Source organism: Maylandia zebra, linkage group LG1, assembly GCF_041146795.1.
Source record: "Maylandia zebra isolate NMK-2024a linkage group LG1, Mzebra_GT3a, whole genome shotgun sequence".
Taxonomy (NCBI): Eukaryota; Metazoa; Chordata; class Actinopteri; order Cichliformes; family Cichlidae; genus Maylandia; species Maylandia zebra.
This window is the reverse complement of record NC_135167.1, coordinates 12,312,975-12,331,401: the sequence shown is the minus strand read 5'-3', so window position 1 is coordinate 12,331,401 and position 18,427 is coordinate 12,312,975. Positions and strand designations below refer to the sequence as shown.

At 37.3% G+C, this 18,427-nt stretch overlaps 1 protein-coding gene across 4 annotated transcripts; it reads left to right on the top strand.

Moving 5' to 3' along the window:
* The first annotated feature begins 1,430 nt into the window (after positions 1–1,430).
* On the top strand, positions 1,431–16,704 carry sppl2a (signal peptide peptidase like 2A). Of its 4 annotated transcripts, none has more exons than XM_004539598.5 (17): positions 1,432–1,659; positions 3,032–3,142; positions 3,227–3,409; positions 4,749–4,838; positions 4,927–5,060; positions 5,364–5,527; positions 5,644–5,740; positions 6,347–6,448; positions 6,634–6,715; positions 6,968–7,042; positions 8,311–8,367; positions 9,830–9,877; positions 10,886–10,985; positions 11,452–11,532; positions 13,346–13,506; positions 15,495–15,528; positions 16,228–16,704. In XM_004539598.5, the coding sequence occupies exons 1-17, from the start codon at positions 1,606–1,608 to the stop codon at positions 16,266–16,268; spliced, it is 1,614 nt and encodes a 537-aa protein (XP_004539655.3). In that variant the 5' UTR covers positions 1,432–1,605; the 3' UTR covers positions 16,269–16,704. The 4 variants fall into 4 exon arrangements, with proteins under 4 accessions (XP_004539656.3, XP_004539657.3, XP_004539655.3 ...); XM_076880414.1 differs by lacking the exon at positions 1,432–1,659 and adding an exon at positions 1,912–2,060; XM_004539599.5 differs by lacking the exon at positions 9,830–9,877 and having other exon boundaries at positions 1,431–1,659.
* The last annotated feature ends 1,723 nt before the right edge of the window (positions 16,705–18,427 follow it).

Genomic DNA, 18,427 nt, shown 5'->3' with positions numbered 1-18,427 from the left:
GAAGGCTCTCCCTCCCATTCTACTTTTAAATACTCTAGGAACAACAAGTAAGCCTGCAGTGCGAGAGCGAAGTGCTCTAATAGGGTGATATGGTACTACAAGGTCATTAAGATAAGATGGGGCCTGATTATTCAAGACCTTGTATGTGAGGAGCAGGATTTTGAATTCAATTCTGGATTTAACAGGAAGCCAATGAAGGGAAGCCAAAACAGGAGAAATATGCTCTCTCTTTCTAGTCCCTGTCAGGACTCTTGCTGCAGCATTTTGGATTAGCTGAAGGCTTTTCAGCGAGTTTTTAGGACATCCTGATAATAATGAATTACAGTAGTCCAGCCTGGAAGTAATAAATGCATGAACTAGTTTATCAGCGTCACTCTGAGACAGGATATCTCTAACTTTAGAGATGTTGCGCAAATGGAAGAAAGCAGTCTTACATATTTGTTTAATATGTGCATTGAAGGACATGTCCTGGTCAAAAATGACTCCAAGGTTCCTCACAGCATTACTGGAGGCCAAGGTAATGCCATCCAGAGTAAGAATCTGGTTAGATACCATATTTCTAAGATTTTCAGGGCCGAGTACAATAACCTCAGTTTTATCTGAATTAAGAAGCAGAAAGTTAGCGGCCATCCAGGTCTTTATGTCTTTAAGACATTCCTGCAGTTTAACTAATTGGTGTGTGTTACCTGGCTTCGTGGATAGAGCTGCGTGCCATCTGCATAGCAGTGAAAATGTATGCTATGTCTTCTAATGATGCTGCCTAGGGGAATAATGTAAACAGAAGTGGTCCTAGCACTGAACCCTGGTTCTGTTGATATCTAATAAAACCCAGGAAACAGGTGCTTTGGACATAAATTGACTGCAGTTTTTCTTTGCCTTTGGTTACAGTAAAAACAAAGAGGCAATTTTACAAGAAAACAATTGTCAAATTTACAACCAAAAAAAAACATTATTGTGAGCAAATTTTAAAATATGAAAAATGAAAAAAGCCAATTTGCCAGACAAATCTGGAAAAAAAATATGCTAATTTATGTAGAAGAATGCAAGATTACAAGAAAAAAATGCCAATTTATGAGAAGAAACAGGACAAATTCATTAAAAAAATTTATAAGTAAAAAAAAAGCTGGGTACAAGGAAAGGGTAATTGCATATTAATAAGAAAACAAAAGCAAATTGATGAGAAACTATGTCACATTTATGAGAAAATATCTGGTAAAAATAGAAGAAGAAAGTTGTCTTTTCTTAACTTTGAAAGAATTAGAGCTCTGTTTTAAACACTGGCCATTATAATTTATCTGCCACTTATTATTTAAGTGAAAGAAACTTAACTTAAACGTCTCCAAAGTTACACGGTGCTAAAATCGTGGTTAGTACGAGGAGTGTGTGTGCGTGTGCCATATGTGTTGTTGTTCTGACGCTTTGGGGTGAAACAGAAACTCGCGGCTCAGCAGGTTTATGTCACAAGCCGATACAGGAAGTCCCCCGGCAACTACTAGCCAGCTAAACCACAGCCATGATGGAACAGCTTATGGGGTAGAAAGTGTCGTCGTGCCGTAAAGAAGTGATTTCATGTTGTCTGGATAGGTAAAAACGAGTGGTAACAAGATGGAAGGAACTGTCGCAGTCGTATTTTTGTCGCTCCTTTGTTTAGCGTCGGAGGTAAGTTGGTGAATGTTGATAACTAGCTGTTGACGGGCCTGATAGCCAAACTTACCGACGAAAAAAACGGTCAGCTGTGACTGTTAACGTTTTGAATAAATGTTGAGCATGTAGTCGGCAGACCGTGTTAGTCTCTATCTCAGGGATTGTGTTTTCTTGTAATACAACCGTTCAAACTGCGGTTAATTGTTAGCTCTCGTGTTCATTTCAGTTAGCCTCAGTGCGCTACGACACGGAAAACTGTTTTACTGCTCTGCTGTTAGGGTAAGGTTGTTTTAAAGAAAGCTGAAGTGAAGATAGATATAACTGTGCTGGCCGTTTTAATCTAATTTTACCGAAACCATGGAACTTGAAGACGGTGATTTCCGCGACGTCACCAACAAGGAAGTGTTTACGTTTGGGTGAGCAGATCACAGCGCGGGTGTTCATGTGGGACTCTATACTAAAGCTGACAAGTGGCATGAAACTTTGAGATATCTAACTTTGAGAGTACAAAATAAAGTTTACGGATTACTGTGACAGCGATAATAAAATAAAGTGATTAATAAGTGGCTGGGCTAAAATCCAAGTCCCCCCTCTTTAAAAAAAAATGTATAAAACTTTTAAAGGAAAAAAAATCATGAGATCTATACCCCAATGTATGAGCTAAATTTATGAGAAAATAATGTAAAATATATAAGGAAAAAAACTTTCTGATAAATGTCAAATTTATGGGGAAAAGTGGCAGATTTACAAGAAAAGCTGGCAACTTTTCCTTCATTCATGTGTCCTATATAATATTAAAATATTTGTATATCCTAACATACATGGGCTGTTGGGCTGTTGTTGTTGAGATTTGATGGTGATAGTGTTGGAATGTATTTAAATTAACCTAGTTACTTTTAATTAATTATCCTATTTCATTAATAGGATGCTGTAGCATAAACTAACCCAATAAGCATTAGCAGATTTATAGTATCATCTAGTAGGTTGTAGATCTCAACACAGATGATGTAAGCATTGATGGGTTTTGTTTTTGTTTGTTCGGAAATGGAAAAGTGATGAACAAGATCCATTAGCTGGGGGAAAAAAATTGTTGTTCTTAACTCTCCAAATGCATCTGTGTGGGCAAATGCTTGAAGTACTCTTCATAAAAAATAGATTATTGCACTTATGAATAGTTCAGAGCATAATGTGATTTTGATACCATTTTATACCATATTTTGTATTTATTTGTATTTGTCCCTTGGCTCAGTGTGAATGATTTATGACAAGGTACTCAATGAGCCTTAAGTGTGTTGAACATGGATAACATTTTACTGTCAAAGCAGGGCTGGGTTCAGATATTTTCCATATGTAGTGTATCAAAGGGGTACTATTTCTTTCTCAATAGATAAATGGCCAGGAAGCGATCTCGCATATTTCAAATGGAGATACAGAGAGGGAGTTCTGCATTGTTCACAATCACTCTTGGACCCCACTGGCACAGTCACTGAATTCTGCAGTAAGTTTTTCTATTTTACAGCTCTTTTGGTTTTGACACCTTTCCAAACACTGTCTTACTGTAAGTGTTAATGGACTTTTTCAGATGGAGTACCAGTTGGTGAATATGACTTCCTCTCTGCTGTGTGACAGCTCAGGGATCAATGCATCTTCAGTAATGGGCAAGGCTCTGGTGGTGATGAGGGGCAACTGTGATTTCAGCCAGAAGGCCCTTATCGCTCAGGGACTTGGAGCGATGGCTTTGCTCATTGCCAGCAATAAAACGCTGGTAAGATGTTAGCTTGATTAAGCTGATTTGAGATCTTCCTTAAATTTTTTTTTTATGGTTAGTTATTATTTCCTCTTTGCTGCTTTTGGGTGATCAGAGAAGTGCGCTAGACAAAGGCGTGATTCAGGAAATGATACAGATGTGGTGTTTCTGTGGGGATTTCCATCTAAAAATGCTTTATTGCCTTGTGAAATAGTTTGGTGTCATTGTAATTCATTCATCTGTTAACTAGACAATTTGAAATTTTATTGATTAATTTTAAATTATGACATGAATCTGCTTTATGTCTTCACAAACAGATACCTCATATTAGAGTTGCTGTTACAAGGCCGACACCCAAGAGCATACATGTGTTGTTCACTTAAATTTAACTGAAGTCAAATTTTAATAACATTCATTTAATCAGGAGCTCCCAGTGAGATCTAATCCCTTTCACACGCAGGACCTGCCCAAGTTTGCACCCATACAAATTTAAAATATGTAAAAAATGCAGTGTAAAAACAAGAAGAAAAGCCCTGTCTCCTTTACTAAATACCTTATAATGCTTTCATATTTAACAATAGATCCATCCATCCATTCGCTTCCGCTTATCCTTTTCAGGGTCGCGAGGGGCACTGGAGCCTATCCCAGCTGTCATAGGGCGAGAGGCGGGGTATACCCTGGACAGGTCGCCAGTCTGTCGTAGGGCCAACACACAGGGACAGACAACCATTCGCACTCACATTCACTCGCACATTCCCACCTATGGGCAATTTGGATTAAACAGTTAACCTATCCCCACAAGCTGCATGTCTTTGAACTGTGGGAGGAAGCCGGAGTAGCCGGAGAGAACCCATGCAAACACGGGGAGAACATGCAAACTCCACACAGAAAGACCCCGGCCTGATGATGGAATTGAACTCAGGACCTTCTTGCTGTGCGGCAACAGTATATTTATGTTTAGATCTTCCTGCAAATGTCCAAGGTGACTAGTAACAGAAGAAGTAAACTGTAAGCTTACCCAGTGTTGCTTTATTGAAAAATATACGCCAGTGTTGCATCCTGTGATCGGTGATCACCAATCCACCAAATCATAAAGAGTGCATTGAGTCTCAAGACCACTAATACACATCTGCCCTGTACTTCTGTCCCTGCACGAACACTTTCACAACAAAAGCAAGCGGTAAAACTGATACTTCTACCACCTCACAAAAAATTAAATTCTATGCAGTTTAATTGATCTAGAGTCAATTTATTAAAAAAAGTCTCATCTCGAAGTGTTTTTTGTTTGTTTTATTGTTGCTCTATTATACTTGAAACATTCCCAAATCACTGATAATATTTATAAAAATGTCTTCAGACAATCCCATCAGCCAACGAGTCGGAGTACGCGAAGGTCAATATTTCTCTCGCTCTCATGAGGTACAAGGATTTCCTGGAAGCTTGGCAGGTCAGAGAACTTTTTCTTTTTAATAAATCCTTTAATATGTCTTGTTTGAATCTGATGACCATTTTTAACTCTTTACATGCGTCCTCAGGTCTTCGGGAATGAGATGCAGGTGAAGCTGTATGCTCCACCTTCCACAAAGATCGATCCAAGCATTGCAGTCATCCTGCTGATTTCCATTGGCACAGTTGTTTTGGGCGGCTACTGGAGCGGGGCGTGTGAGAGGTGAGATTTTTCAGTATTATACAGCTGTGAGCTGAAAACTCGTGTCTGTAATGATGTCTCATTAAAAATAAACCAAACATAGCAGAAAACACATTGATTTATATATTTTTTTCATATGCAGTCAAAATATCATTAACTGTGTAATGTCAATTGGTGATAATGATGTGAGCAAGTGACATTTAAATGTACTCTTGCTGAGATCATATGTATTGCATTGCTTCACATTTCATTCTGCCTGATGTTGTTTTGTTTCTTCTAATTCAAACACAGTTCAAAGAGGGGTTTTTTGTTTGTGTGTTTCAGGGAACGGTTGAATAGCGGTGCGTCTGGAGGAGGAGGAGGAGGAGGAGGAGAAAGCAAAGCAGACAGTGGAGAGCTTTCACTGTACTCTCCTCTCAAAGTGGTTATCTTTGTTGCCTTGATGTGCGGGATGCTCGTCCTCATGTACTTCTTCTACAAAGTTCTCGGTTAGGGTTTTGTTGTTGTTGTTTTTTAGTTTTTTTTTTATCAGTTCCTGGTTGTTTAACAGAGTAATTTTACCTCGAGTTTTGGTGATATGATCTATTTATTTATTTTTCTCCAGTTTACGTCATTATTGTTATCTTCTGCCTGGCATCTGCCTCTGCGCTCTATAGCTGTTTTGATGCAGTGATGGACAAAATCGGTTGCGGCACTTTAAGGTATGAGCCTCAGACTTTGGAACCACATTAAATATACACCACATCATTGTAGTTAAAACATTAAATAGATATCAGACCTTTAGAGAGAGTTTTTACTATTGACTAGTTCCTGGCGACTAATTTTGAGTGAGATATTATTTTGTTTGTATTGAAAAACCTGGGGAAATTACTGCGTTAAAGTGACGAAAAGATAAAAATTAACGTATAGCAAATTGGTTGAATGTACGGTAGGTCAGTAAAATGAGGAGCTTAGCCATGTAAAAGTTAAAAATGAATTGTGAATTTCTCCAGAAGTCACAGAGGGGGGATGCTGTCGTTGAGTGAGTGGTTCACACAAATGGTGAGGTAAAATAATCTAGGCAGAAGGGGGAAATTAAGTACTGCAAGATCCAAGTGATTCATGGATAGTAAAGGTCTGATTTTTGATGTGTTACTAACATTTAAAAAACTTTTTTTTTTCTGTTTTTATATTAAAAAGACCAGTGGTTTAAAGCTTGAAAAGCTTCAAACAAACATCAGCGTCTCGGTGAATGTGTGCAAGAATTTTACTTGTTTTGTTTTTGTTTCTTTGTTTCTACCTAAATGTGGCTCTGTGTCTTTTTCCAGGTTCTCTGTCCGGAATTGGAACTTTTCAGTGAGGTCTCTCTTGTTGGCTGCTGTGTGCATTAGCATTTCTGTGGTCTGGGGAGTGTACAGAAATGAAGACAGGTACACATTCACAGTCCTGTCAGTTTTCAGACATGGTTACACCACTGTGGTGGTGAATTTCTACAACACTGTAGGTTAAAATTACCCAGAAAATTGTAACAATGTTTATGAGACAGTTTATCCTGAAATAGCTACATTTAAAGTAATGAAAACCCTAAAGTCAAAGAGGTCTTTATGTCTTGCAGATGGATCTGGATTCTGCAGGACCTCCTTGGCATTGCTTTCTGCCTCAACTTCATGAAGACAATTTCACTGTCCAATTTCAAGGTATTTTTTCTTGTACAATGAATACTTGCACTGTAGTTGTTCTATTTATACAAATATATATTTGTTCATATTTATCAACACTTCCTGTAAGAATGTCAGGCAGTGCTCCATTCCTAAGAATTTTTGTTTTTTTCCCGTCTTTGATATTTGATTAAAAATGTTATCACACTCACAAAGCTTCTAGCAGATTTCCTCACATGGAGTTTTGAGCCATGTAGTTGGTGATAATTTTTTCTTTCCAATTTCTCGAAGATCTGTGTGATTCTTCTGAGCCTCCTGCTTGTATATGATGTCTTCTTTGTTTTCATCACTCCTTTCTTCACTAAGGTATGTTTATCTTTATTTTTGTTTTTTATCTGTATCTTGTTGCTAAAGCAGTAATGTTGTTATTGATTTTTTTTAAAAATGAAGTTTTTGCTATTTCTCTGCATTTGCTGCTCTTATTGCCTCAAGGTCTGACACATTTGAGAATCCACTCATCAAATATTAGTTATACACTGAATTAGTTATTATTTTTTAATATGAAGTGAACCCTGCACACAAATTGATATGTACACCTTGGATGTTTTTGTCTATTAGCAAGTTTGTGCACAAACTACAAAAATATCACCCTAATTTAATAAAAATTAATGTAGATGTGTGGCATGGAAAAGGGAATAATACTTTCTTATAGTTGAACCTTTATTTAACCAGGAGCGTATAAGCTGAGAAAGCCAAAAGTAAGTTTACTAATAAAACAAACAAGAAATTCCACAAAATAAGTTTATACATATAAAAAAAGTCAGATGCAGAAACATCTAAAAACGTCAGAGCTAAAACATTTAAAACTTCAGAATAGAGTCGTCTCAGGCAAAGAAGTAGCCATAAGGTTTATATATAACATTGGCAGCCATAAGAACAATTAAAAATGACTTGAATTTATTTAGTTTGACTACCTCTGTGAAATTCTGTTGTGGATCTGATCTGAGGCAGAAGGAATTTCAGCTGTACTGAATTGAGGCAAAGTCTAGTTGTACTAGTTAGATCACTGGATGCCATGCCTGGATATAGATAAGTGAATCTTTACGGTTCAGGAATGCTTGAGCACAGTAGTGTGAGTGGTCCACAGGCCTGAGCATAGATTTTCACTTTTTCGTCAATGACAAACTGATGCTCTGCAGGAGTGCTTTTCAACAGCAACAGTCTACGAAAGAGGGTGAGCGAAACAAACTGAAGTTTACTCCGGTTTATATGAGCACAAGCCATAAGGGGAGTGGGGATGTATAACAGTCGTGCTCAGGCGAGGCAACTATGTCTAGTGTGAGTACACTCTGTCTAAATTTTGGTTTAGATCTAGATCTTAACTCTGAAACTTCTGTCGGTGCTGTGCTTTTTGGAAATCGAATTTCCCAGAGGAACCCACCCGAGGGATTAATAAAGTTCTATCTAATCTAATCTAATCTAAGATCGCTTAGACAACATGAGATGAGGCATTAGCTTTTGCACTCTCTGAGGGCCTTTCTGAGGATATTTTGCTCTGGTGTTTTAGTATGATGTTATTTCATTTTCATTAAGTAATTTGATATGAATGCTTGGCATCTCCCCCTTTGCCACAGAATGGAGTAAGCATCATGGTGCAGGTTGCCCTGGGCCCAGATGCATCTGGAGAGAAGGTAAGCTTCCTGCATTGTTTCCCATCTTGAAGGGGAACTCCACCAAACTGTTTTTAGGGCTATTGTTAATTTGGAAAAAAACCCCAATTTTTTTCTTCACAGCTGGCTTTATCCATATCCAAGTCTGACTGTACTGATGTGAATGCAAAATCTCTTTCACATTATGAGAGAATTTCTTCAAACGTGTGCCATAAAGACTAGAAGGTCACTTAGAATTTTATTTTTTTTATATTTCCCATCCATGGAGCCAGACTTGTCTTTTAAACTGGTCTTGAGCAAAAATTTTCCAGGGTTTCTAAAGGTCTGCCAAAGTTTTTCTTTGGCCATTGGCTGATTTTTCACTCGTTTTCAGGGGAATGTTTATTAGGTTACTTAACACTGACCGATGAATAATTCAAAGCTAAAAAAAGATGAACCTCTGTGTCTACGCTTAACAGACAGCTTAGAAAAAAGGCTGTTGGAAATAAAGTTATTAGCTAAAAACCATATCTTAGCATGGTGTGCAGAGCGTCCTTAAAAAAATTAAGGAAGCTGAACAAGTAGAGAAGAAAAGAAGAAGTAACAGACTAAAAATATCTACCCTCATCAGATACAGTAACTGTCTAGAAGCAATTCTTAAGAAACAGGAGAAAATGAGACGAAGCTGAGGTATACCAAATTCACAAGTGCTGGACTGAAAATCAGTGGCAACAGGTCCCATTGGGTGTTAAATCCAAATGATCAAAATGTACAAAGGAGGTCAGGAGGGAGGGACAATAGTGAATGTCTGCAGCCATCTGTAAAAGGCAGCAGAGTTTCTGTCAGAGTTTGGGGCTGGAGCAGCTTCATATTTCAGCACGAGAATGATCCCAGCAAACACACTTCCAACACAGTAAAAGCACACCTGGATAGAAAAAACACACAGTGGAACACTATTAGTCATCGATTGGTGTCCCCAGAGCCCAGACCTCAAAATTATTGAGGTAATGTGGGATCATCTTAACAGAGAACAAAAGAAAAGGCAGCCAATACCCAAAGAAAAGCTTTTTGTCTTGTTCAAGAAGCCTAAGAGTCCTGGTTCAACCATCATGGAATCACTTCAACCATATTTTTTCATTTTCCTAGCAAAATATAAAAACATGAGGGCTAACTCAAGACTTTTCACACTATTGTATACATAAAAATTCACAGCCTAATTAAGGCAACATTTTATGTCTAATGGACAAACTAATCTGCATTGTAACTCTTCTTTTAATACTCAGATTCACTTGTATAAATTTGGGTTCAGGAAGTGGGTTAAAAAAAAAAAATCACTCTTTACCAGAGTCACAAACGGAGCACTATAAGATGGGCTTGGTGGAACTCCCTTACACGTTTGTTATGGCTTCATTAACAACCCAGCTGACATGGACTGCTTGTTGTAGATGCCCTGAGGGGAACAATAGACTAACTGTGCACTGGGGTTGGGCGGGTTCTGTCTTAGACACAAGGTGTGGAGATCCCCGCTGAACCCCAGCCTCCCTCTGAGAAAGTAAGGCTTGACTTGTTACCCATCCACTACTTTTTCCTTTATTGTTTGGTTTTGTTTTTGTTGTAATGATAGCTGAGGTGGGTAGGGAGGTACGGTGGCGGTTGATGTTTTAGTCTGTGAAAGAACTAATTTTACGTTTTGATTGGGTAAATGTGTACATATGTTAAAATGTGTACATATATACATATGTTAAAATGATAAAAGGTTTATATACGTGTATCTATATGCATGTCTGTCATGCATGTCCAGAAGGTGGTTAAGAAGAAACTAATATGATTAAAAATATCTTTTTGGCACGAGAAAGATGTTTTTTTTTGTTTGTTTGCAGCAAGTAATGTTGTGAGCTAGTTATGTGCACACGCATGTTTTTGTTACAGGATATTAATAAAAAAGGTGCACGGTGATGGGTGCTTATAAGTTACCACATTTTCCAGCAATATTGCTTAAGAAAGATTAGAGCAGCAGTTTTACAGCTCATTAATTAATCAGGAATGCATTATTTTCATACTCCTTGAGACAAATTGTTTTGTATTCTTATTGATTTGTGTAAAAATTGCCTACACACATGGTGACTAGCTTTTTTTTTTCTTTGGTTTTCATTTTTTATTTTACTAAATTCCTGAGTGGGTTTGCTTGTTCTCGATCTTATTGTGGAAAAAATAAAAGTGGGAGGTAAGATTTAAGAAGTTCAGTTCAGGTATTACAAAAACACAATACAGACAACAATAAATGATAGCAGTCCTTTTGTTTAGAGCTTCGTTCTTTATGTCTACGCAGACCGGATGGATTCTGAAATATGGAAATGAAAGATTTAGCTGGAAATGTCTGTGTATCAGAAAATATGCAAAGTAATCTACAGCAGTGTAGAAAAGTGTACCTGCTATAGGTTGGATTCAAGTAAAGCTAAGGGACGGCCGTCAGATTAGGTGGAACACAAAGACACTGAACAAGATTTCTGCTGTTGGCCTTTTTGTCATTTTTAGCATCTGTAATGCTTCATTTTCTCAGCTTCCTGTGGTGATGCGTGTCCCGCGTCTCTTAGCTTGGGCTCAGAACCTGTGTATGATGCAGTTCTCCATCCTGGGTTACGGCGACATCATTGTCCCAGGTAAGGATATAGACGCTCTCGCGGTTCACCTTTACACCACTGCTTATATGTGTGAGCATTTCTGTGTACAAACATTAGTTAGACATATGAAGCAATTCTTAACAATGTGTTAGATTTAGTTTTTAATACAAATAAAGGTTGTTGTTTTTTTGTTTTTGTTTTTAAAAATATCTAGTCTGTTTCTTTGATTCAAAAACACAAAGAACAAAATAGGAAAACTAATTTAAAATTGCAACTTGATAGCAAAATGTTAGGGTGCTTACTCAATAAATGCAGAGTCCGTGGTTTGAGTTTAGCTAGACTCTTCTATAGATTTCATATGTCTTCGGTTAGTCTCTTTACATCATTAACTGTAAATAGGGGGGGAAATGAATGAGTCACTAACCCATACATACAGGATTTCATACTGGATGATGTATGTGTAATGATGAGTGGCTCTCACCCTGCATTGTTGTTGGACCCACAGGTCTTTTGGTTGCCTACTGCAGCAGGTTTGATGTTTGGATCAAGAGCAAGAGGAAAGTCTACTTCGTCAGTTGCTGCATAGGTATCACACATCTGTTATCATTTTGTTGGGTCTGTCATTAATTTTCATGGATTTAAAAAAACAAACACACACACACAATGTCTTGTGTGTAAAGTCATTGAATTTTGTGAAAAGGGGGAAAATATTCAGATCGGGGTTTGATTTTTGCCAAACCCCGATCTGTTTGAGTGAATTGCTGGTTTAAACGTACACTATTTCTTTTCTTTTCTTATTTTCTTATCATATTGCATATGATCAGTCATTTGTATTGACTGCCAGGACTGAACTCACGTTCTTCATATTGAACTTCATGCAATGTCACGCAAACGCTTATGAGCTCTTTTTAGTTTTATTACTCATAAAATGCGGTCTGATCTTCATCTATGTCAACATGACTTAACTGATAACACGAGAACATTTGTACATTTCATGTCTTTATTACACAAACTGAGAAATCATTCACAGTGCAGGCTGGAAAAGGCAAGTGAACTCTCGACTTACATGACTTGTAGAACCTCTTTCAGTCACAACGGTCTCCATTAGAAATTCTCAGAATTGCAAAATGTTTTTTTTTTCCTGGATTTTTAATGCTGTGTTGTACCAATGCAAACACACTCCCTCATTCACTTGGTCTCTGTTATCTCTTTGTTATACATACATATAAGCGCACAAAGCAAAAAATAATATTGCATAGCAGTAATCTATAATATTTAATAGCACGATAATGGGACTGTGTGAATGCATATTTCCAACATTTAAGTGGTAATGTTTTTTCAATAATGTTTACAAAAAGCCCAGACTCACCCAATACCACTGCATCTTACTGACCTTGTTCTCAACAGAGTCAGTGACAACCTTGCTCAAATCCAAAGTCCTGTTGGTATACTCATCATGTTCTTCTCTCTACTTCCTCTTTAAAATTGGCATACCAAACATAATTTATTGTGTCGCTGCACTGACGAAGTATTTTATAAGAACACTTGCAAACAGACCATGATGTTCCTTTCACCGTGGTGTGCAGCTTGGATGACATTTACGTGTTGGTGTGCAATGCCTTATACCTCCAAACAAGATTTATTTATTTTTTTTAGCTTAAAATGGTTCAATAGTTGGCCACAGAGCATTGTCTAAAAGTGGACTTTTGCAATCTTCATCCCACAGTCTGAAGATATGATTTTAGGCGAATGATGATCCTAAATTGGTCGTGGTGTGAATTTGAGCATGAGCCCCACAGCAAACTGACTATCTGTCGGGTCTCCAGCCCTCCAGCCCCTGAACTGGATAAGTGGAATAGAAGGCCTTTAGAAATACTTTACAGGCTTTTCCAGCTCATTACATCTCTGTAATTTATCTTTTGAACATTGTTGACATTGAAGTATAATTCAAACCGAGTAATCTCTCGAGGATAACTTTATTTAAAAAAAAAAAAAATTACAACCCTTACTTCAAATGTCATCTTCTTAATTGGAGCACATGAGTCAAAGACAAGTCGTTAGCACAACTTTTTCCAGCTTGAACTGTTGATAACTACCTAGTTTTACTATTGAATACATGAATATAGCTTTTATGCATCATTTTGTTTGTTACCATTTTTATGACCTGCAAGTTCAATTCTCTGTACTTTCAAAGGGTTCACTTGTATTTAGCTGCAGTTTTACTTTTTAGTCTTTGAGGTTTATTAGCTGATGTAGTAATAAAGTTTTATTTACAAGTGCACTGAATTAGCTTTTTACTGAGTCTCTTTTCACACTTGTCAACTGAAAGGCTGCCATATAAAGCCAGGTGTAAGCTTTAAGTTTACCATATCTCTTTCCTTCTTCATATTTCTTTTTAGCCTATTTCCTGGGAATGATACTGACATTCATCGTGATGTTGCTGTCAGGAATGGGACAGCCTGCTCTGCTTTACTTAGTGCCCTTCACTGTGATAACTTCTGCTGTGGTGGCAGGCTGCAGGGGGGAGATGAAGCAGTTCTGGGCTGGAACCACATACCAGGTGAGAGGAGGAGAGGGAGAATTGTATTGGTGTTTTTCTATTATTCCAAAAAACGTCATTCCTCTTGTAGCTGTCATATTTGACTGTCAATACCGGTTCATTAAAGAAAAAAATCTGTCAACAGTTTGCTCTTTTTAAATCCAGAGGACGGAATAAGAAGTGTAGTCACAGACTACGTGATTATTAATAATTTACCTTACTAATATGGAAATCCTGACATGCTTTAGTTGTAGGCTGTCTTTGTTTACCATAATGAAATGACAATCCGTTAAAAAAGGAGGAAAAGGGAAAGATCACTTGTTAGTTTTCCTATGTGTTCCTGTGTTAGCTGGAGTTCTTGGAAGAAAACTTGACTGTTTGCTTGCTGGATTCTTGGAGAGCGAGTTTTTCTTGACTGGTAGCTGTTTTAAAACAAACAGAAAAATCTTGTTTGCTGTCAGCTGGAGTTCCATAGCATGCATCATTTCTAATATGCCTGTCAGCGGTTCATATACAAGTCAGCTGTGAAAAAAAACTGGTCTCACCTGACACAGCAGGCTGTTCAAAAAAAGTGCTTATATTATATTGAATTGCATGCTGGCCTCAAAGAATGCTGTTTATTCCAGGCTATTTTCCCTGTTGTCTAACTGTTTCCTGACCTTAAAAATATGTGACCCCCGTTGTGACTGAGAATGGTTTTAACTGGAACGGCTGCTGGCTTAAATGATGGTAAATGTGAAAACAATGATGATTATCTTTGCATGGATTTCTGTAAACTCTGACCTAATATACAATCCAAAAAACATGCATATTAGGTTAAATCTAAGTTGGGCATATTTGTAGATATGAGTGTAAATGTTTGTCTGTCCTTATGTTTTAGCCCTGTGATAGAACTCTCCAAGCTGTTCCCCGTCCCTCACCATGAACAGGCTCCAACCATTTGGTGACCCTGAATTGGAAAAGCAACTAGAAAATGGACATGATATCTATAAATTCTGTTTTCCAGACATGACACGTGGAAATTTGCGGAATACTGTAGCAGTGTTATTCAGCTACCTCTCCTGTTAATCTCAGTGATATTAGACTAGATAAACATATCCAGCAGTTCTGATCCAACTTTAAGGTTCATTCTGACTAAAATCTGTAACAGCTGGAGATGGTGTACCAAGCAAAAAGTATTTACAATATACTGAGAAATACATAATAAACAGAGAATTAAAAAGAATGACAGTAGAATCAAAATTAATGAAATGTTGGAGAGCAAGAATAAATTAAGCCTGCTTTTGAAGGAACAGAAGAAATACACCAGTTAAACTGGAAAGGATAATGAAACCAAGTGTGTTTTTAGTTGAGATTTGAGTACTTAATGAGGTTGACTCCTTGGTCTTAAATGGATCGTTTTTACAGTGAAAACCAGTCTCCTTCTTTGAACTATTAAAAGCTGTTGATCAACTGACCCAAGCATATGGCATGGCGCATAAAATAATAACAAATCTGATAGATAAGCCGATTGTAGCTTATCTAAGCTGATTGTTGCTTATAAGATGATTGTTGCTTGTGATAGACGGGACCATGCAATCACTAAATATAGAAGCAACTCAGCAGGGTTCAAGGATGTTAGGAAATGGTTTTATCGTTTGTTTAATGTTTGAGCTTGTTAAATCAAAAGAATAAAACCAAGCATCTAAACTATACCTTTAGTTCTGAGATTGCCTTTATGATACAAAGACAGCCATCAGTCAAAACTATAACTTGAAATTTATTTCTCACACGAGAGAGGCTTATTATGTTTGAAAGGTTTAGGGAAATCCATGCAGCCAATATGAAAATATCTGTGGTTCTCACATTTGCCATCCAGACATTCAAAGTCATCACAAAACATTAAACTTGTAACACTCTGGCAAGGCTGGGTGAATGTGTGGGCGTGTGTGTGTACGTATGTCCATGAGAGTGAGACACGCACAAACTGTAAAAGAGAGACAATTCTGACCTGGCTTCATTTTCACCAGGTCTTGGACTCATCCAGGGAACCTTTGCTGCCAGGTGTGCTTCCCTCCAAACCCCAGACCTCTCCCCTGCAACGCTCCTGTCATTAATGTCACTTACTGCAGTGCCTTATTGTCTCTTATCAGCTTCTTTATCACCCTTTGTTTTGACATTTTAACTCCTGATTTCCAGGGTCAGTTTGATATTTAAAGACAAACTACATATTAACTCTTTTAAAATTCAAATACATTTTAGGACAGAAGTTTGAGTGTGAAATAATACACCATTTTAGCCATTAGGTGTCTCCAGTTGACTGAAAATAATCTTTGATGTGTCTAAAGTGACTCCCAGTGATATGATAAAGTGGACTTGTCTAAAAGCTGTGGCCCTGGAATGACATTAACTTATTTCCTCTTTTTTTTTTTAGTTTTTTGTTTGTTTGTTTTTGTCCTTTTTTGTTTCCTTTTCCACTCTCTGCTCATTCCAGCTTTTTTTCAATGGACAGGATTTAATAACTGCCTCATCCTTCATGCAGTTCCCAATGTGTTCATGTTGCCCTTTGCATGATTCTGCTTGCAGTTGACGTGGGAGAGCTGTGGCATGAATTTTTGAATGCATTATCTCTGTTGTTTGTTATTAGTAGAACAAATCATATATGCAGCTTGCATTATAAATTCAAATGCTGCCTATGAGTCTGCCTTTCTTACTAAACTAAAAGATTAAAGTAAACATTAACATGTCTTTCCTTTTCTTTAGAGAAAAGAACTGACCGATCCGTAGACGGCGAAAGATGCTGACTTACAGTGTTGAATATGGACTCTCTTCTTTGTCTTTTTTAAAATCTCAATTTAATTTTACATTTGCAAAGCAAGGGAACACATGTTATTGATCAAATGATCCTTCAAGCAGTACATTTTGATTGATGTGAAAGGTAAATGAATGCTGTGTAGATGCAACTGAGATATTAAAGTGATTAAAAACACATGCTTAGCGCCTGAAAGTTCTGTCAGGTTCACTTTGAGAAAAACATAATGACAACTTTGCCTTGGTGATGATTGAGAATAAGAACGCACTTTATAATATTCAGCTTGGCAGTTGTTACATCATTGGGAATGGGTTTGGGCTTTAAATTACTTGTAGCTATTTTGATAACTAGGGTTTGTGTGTAACCTGTTTGTAAGATGTGATTTCTTTCGTTGCCTTATATTAAATAAAAAAACGAATTGTATTTCATGTTCTTGTCTGTAGCTTTCTGATTTTTAATTTGTGACTTTTAAGTGAACAAAGTCTTCCTATAGGTGAAGTGCACAACAACCCCAGTTCTGTGTGTGCGTTTGTGTGTGTTAAATTCTTTAACAAGAATTTTAGCATATTCTTGTTAAAATGTAAGTTGCTGTTGTGGGGGAAAAAACATAAGCCAGTATATATTTCACAGGTTTTTCCCACCTTTAATATGACCTATAACCTGTACATTTCACACAGTGCTTGGGTTGTTGTTCTGAAAGGTAAAATTGCTCTTCCACGTCAGATTTTTAGCAAACGCCAGATGATTAGAGACATGAATAAAACATAAAAAAAACCAAACATAAAATCCTAGTAGTGTTTTTTTGTTTTGTTTTGTTTTTTTGTTTTGTTTTTTTAACTGTAAAAACCACAGACGTGTTGAGTAAATTATTTCTATAACTTTAAATGCTAATATAAATTGTACATTTTGAAAACTTACACACATTTTGTAAACATATACAACTATTTATCAACAAATGCAGCAAATACACCTGGTGTTTTTTTTGTTTTTTATTTTATTTTATTTTGTACAACCATTTAAAAATATTACTATAATGAAAATGAGAGAACAATCAGGTGTCTTAATAAGATGCCCCACAAATTATTTGTGCCAGTAAAAAAAAAAAATGTTTGTCTGCCACAAGACAGAGGAGAACACCACAGCAATAAACCTGCAGGCCTAACAACAGGAGGTGTATCACACCTCTTTTCCACCTGGAGACAGCATTTGCATTGCAATCTGCCTTTGTAAATGGACTGATTCTTATATAGCGCTTTTCTACTCTCCTGGAGTACTCAAAGTAAGTAAAACATTCCACATTCACCCAGTCACACATGCACTTTCTTCTAGACTTCTGCGTGCTTCCTAACTACATTCATACACATTCACACTCCGATGTTGCATCAGAGAGCAACTTGGGGTTAGTATCTTGCCCAAGGATACTTGACATACAGACTGGAGGAGCCAGGGATTGAACCACTAACCTTCCGATCAGTAGGTTAGTGGTTTGTCACAGTCATTAGTGCCCTCACTGACACACAAAACAAAACAACGACTACATAACAGACTAACTACACACTCCACACTAAACCTCACAAATCTCTCACATCTCAAAACTCGCTATCGATATCTCTCTGTCTCTCTCTTTCACTTGCTCGTTCTGTCTCTCTGCCATCACTCCTAAAACCTTCCCCTATTCCTAAACAACCAAATCCCACGCGTTGACTTTTTAAAAAAGAATTGGTCGACATGCTACATTTTTCCACCAGTAGGAAAGAGGTGGCTATTTTTTTTCTTTAGTGTTTTTGTGCTGTCCTTAGAAAATGCTTTAAAAACAAAAACACACAAAATGAGACAATAGTATTTAGAAAAAAATGCTTATATATTTTTTTTTATCTTAACTCTGGATTTAGTGGTCTGTCATTAAAATTTAAAAACCGGTGTATACTTTGAAGTCTGAACTTTCAACACAGGCTGAAATAGAGACTCAGCGTGGCTGCAGCTTATTGGAGCTTAAAGTCATCTTAAATCAGTTATGTGATTTGGAGGTGCTGTGTGTCCGTGGACCCCAAAAGGTTAATAACACTCACCTTTATTCCATTTCCAGAGTGCACCAACCAACCACCTGTGTGAAATAGGGCTGGGTATTGTCACTGATTTCTACGATCGATT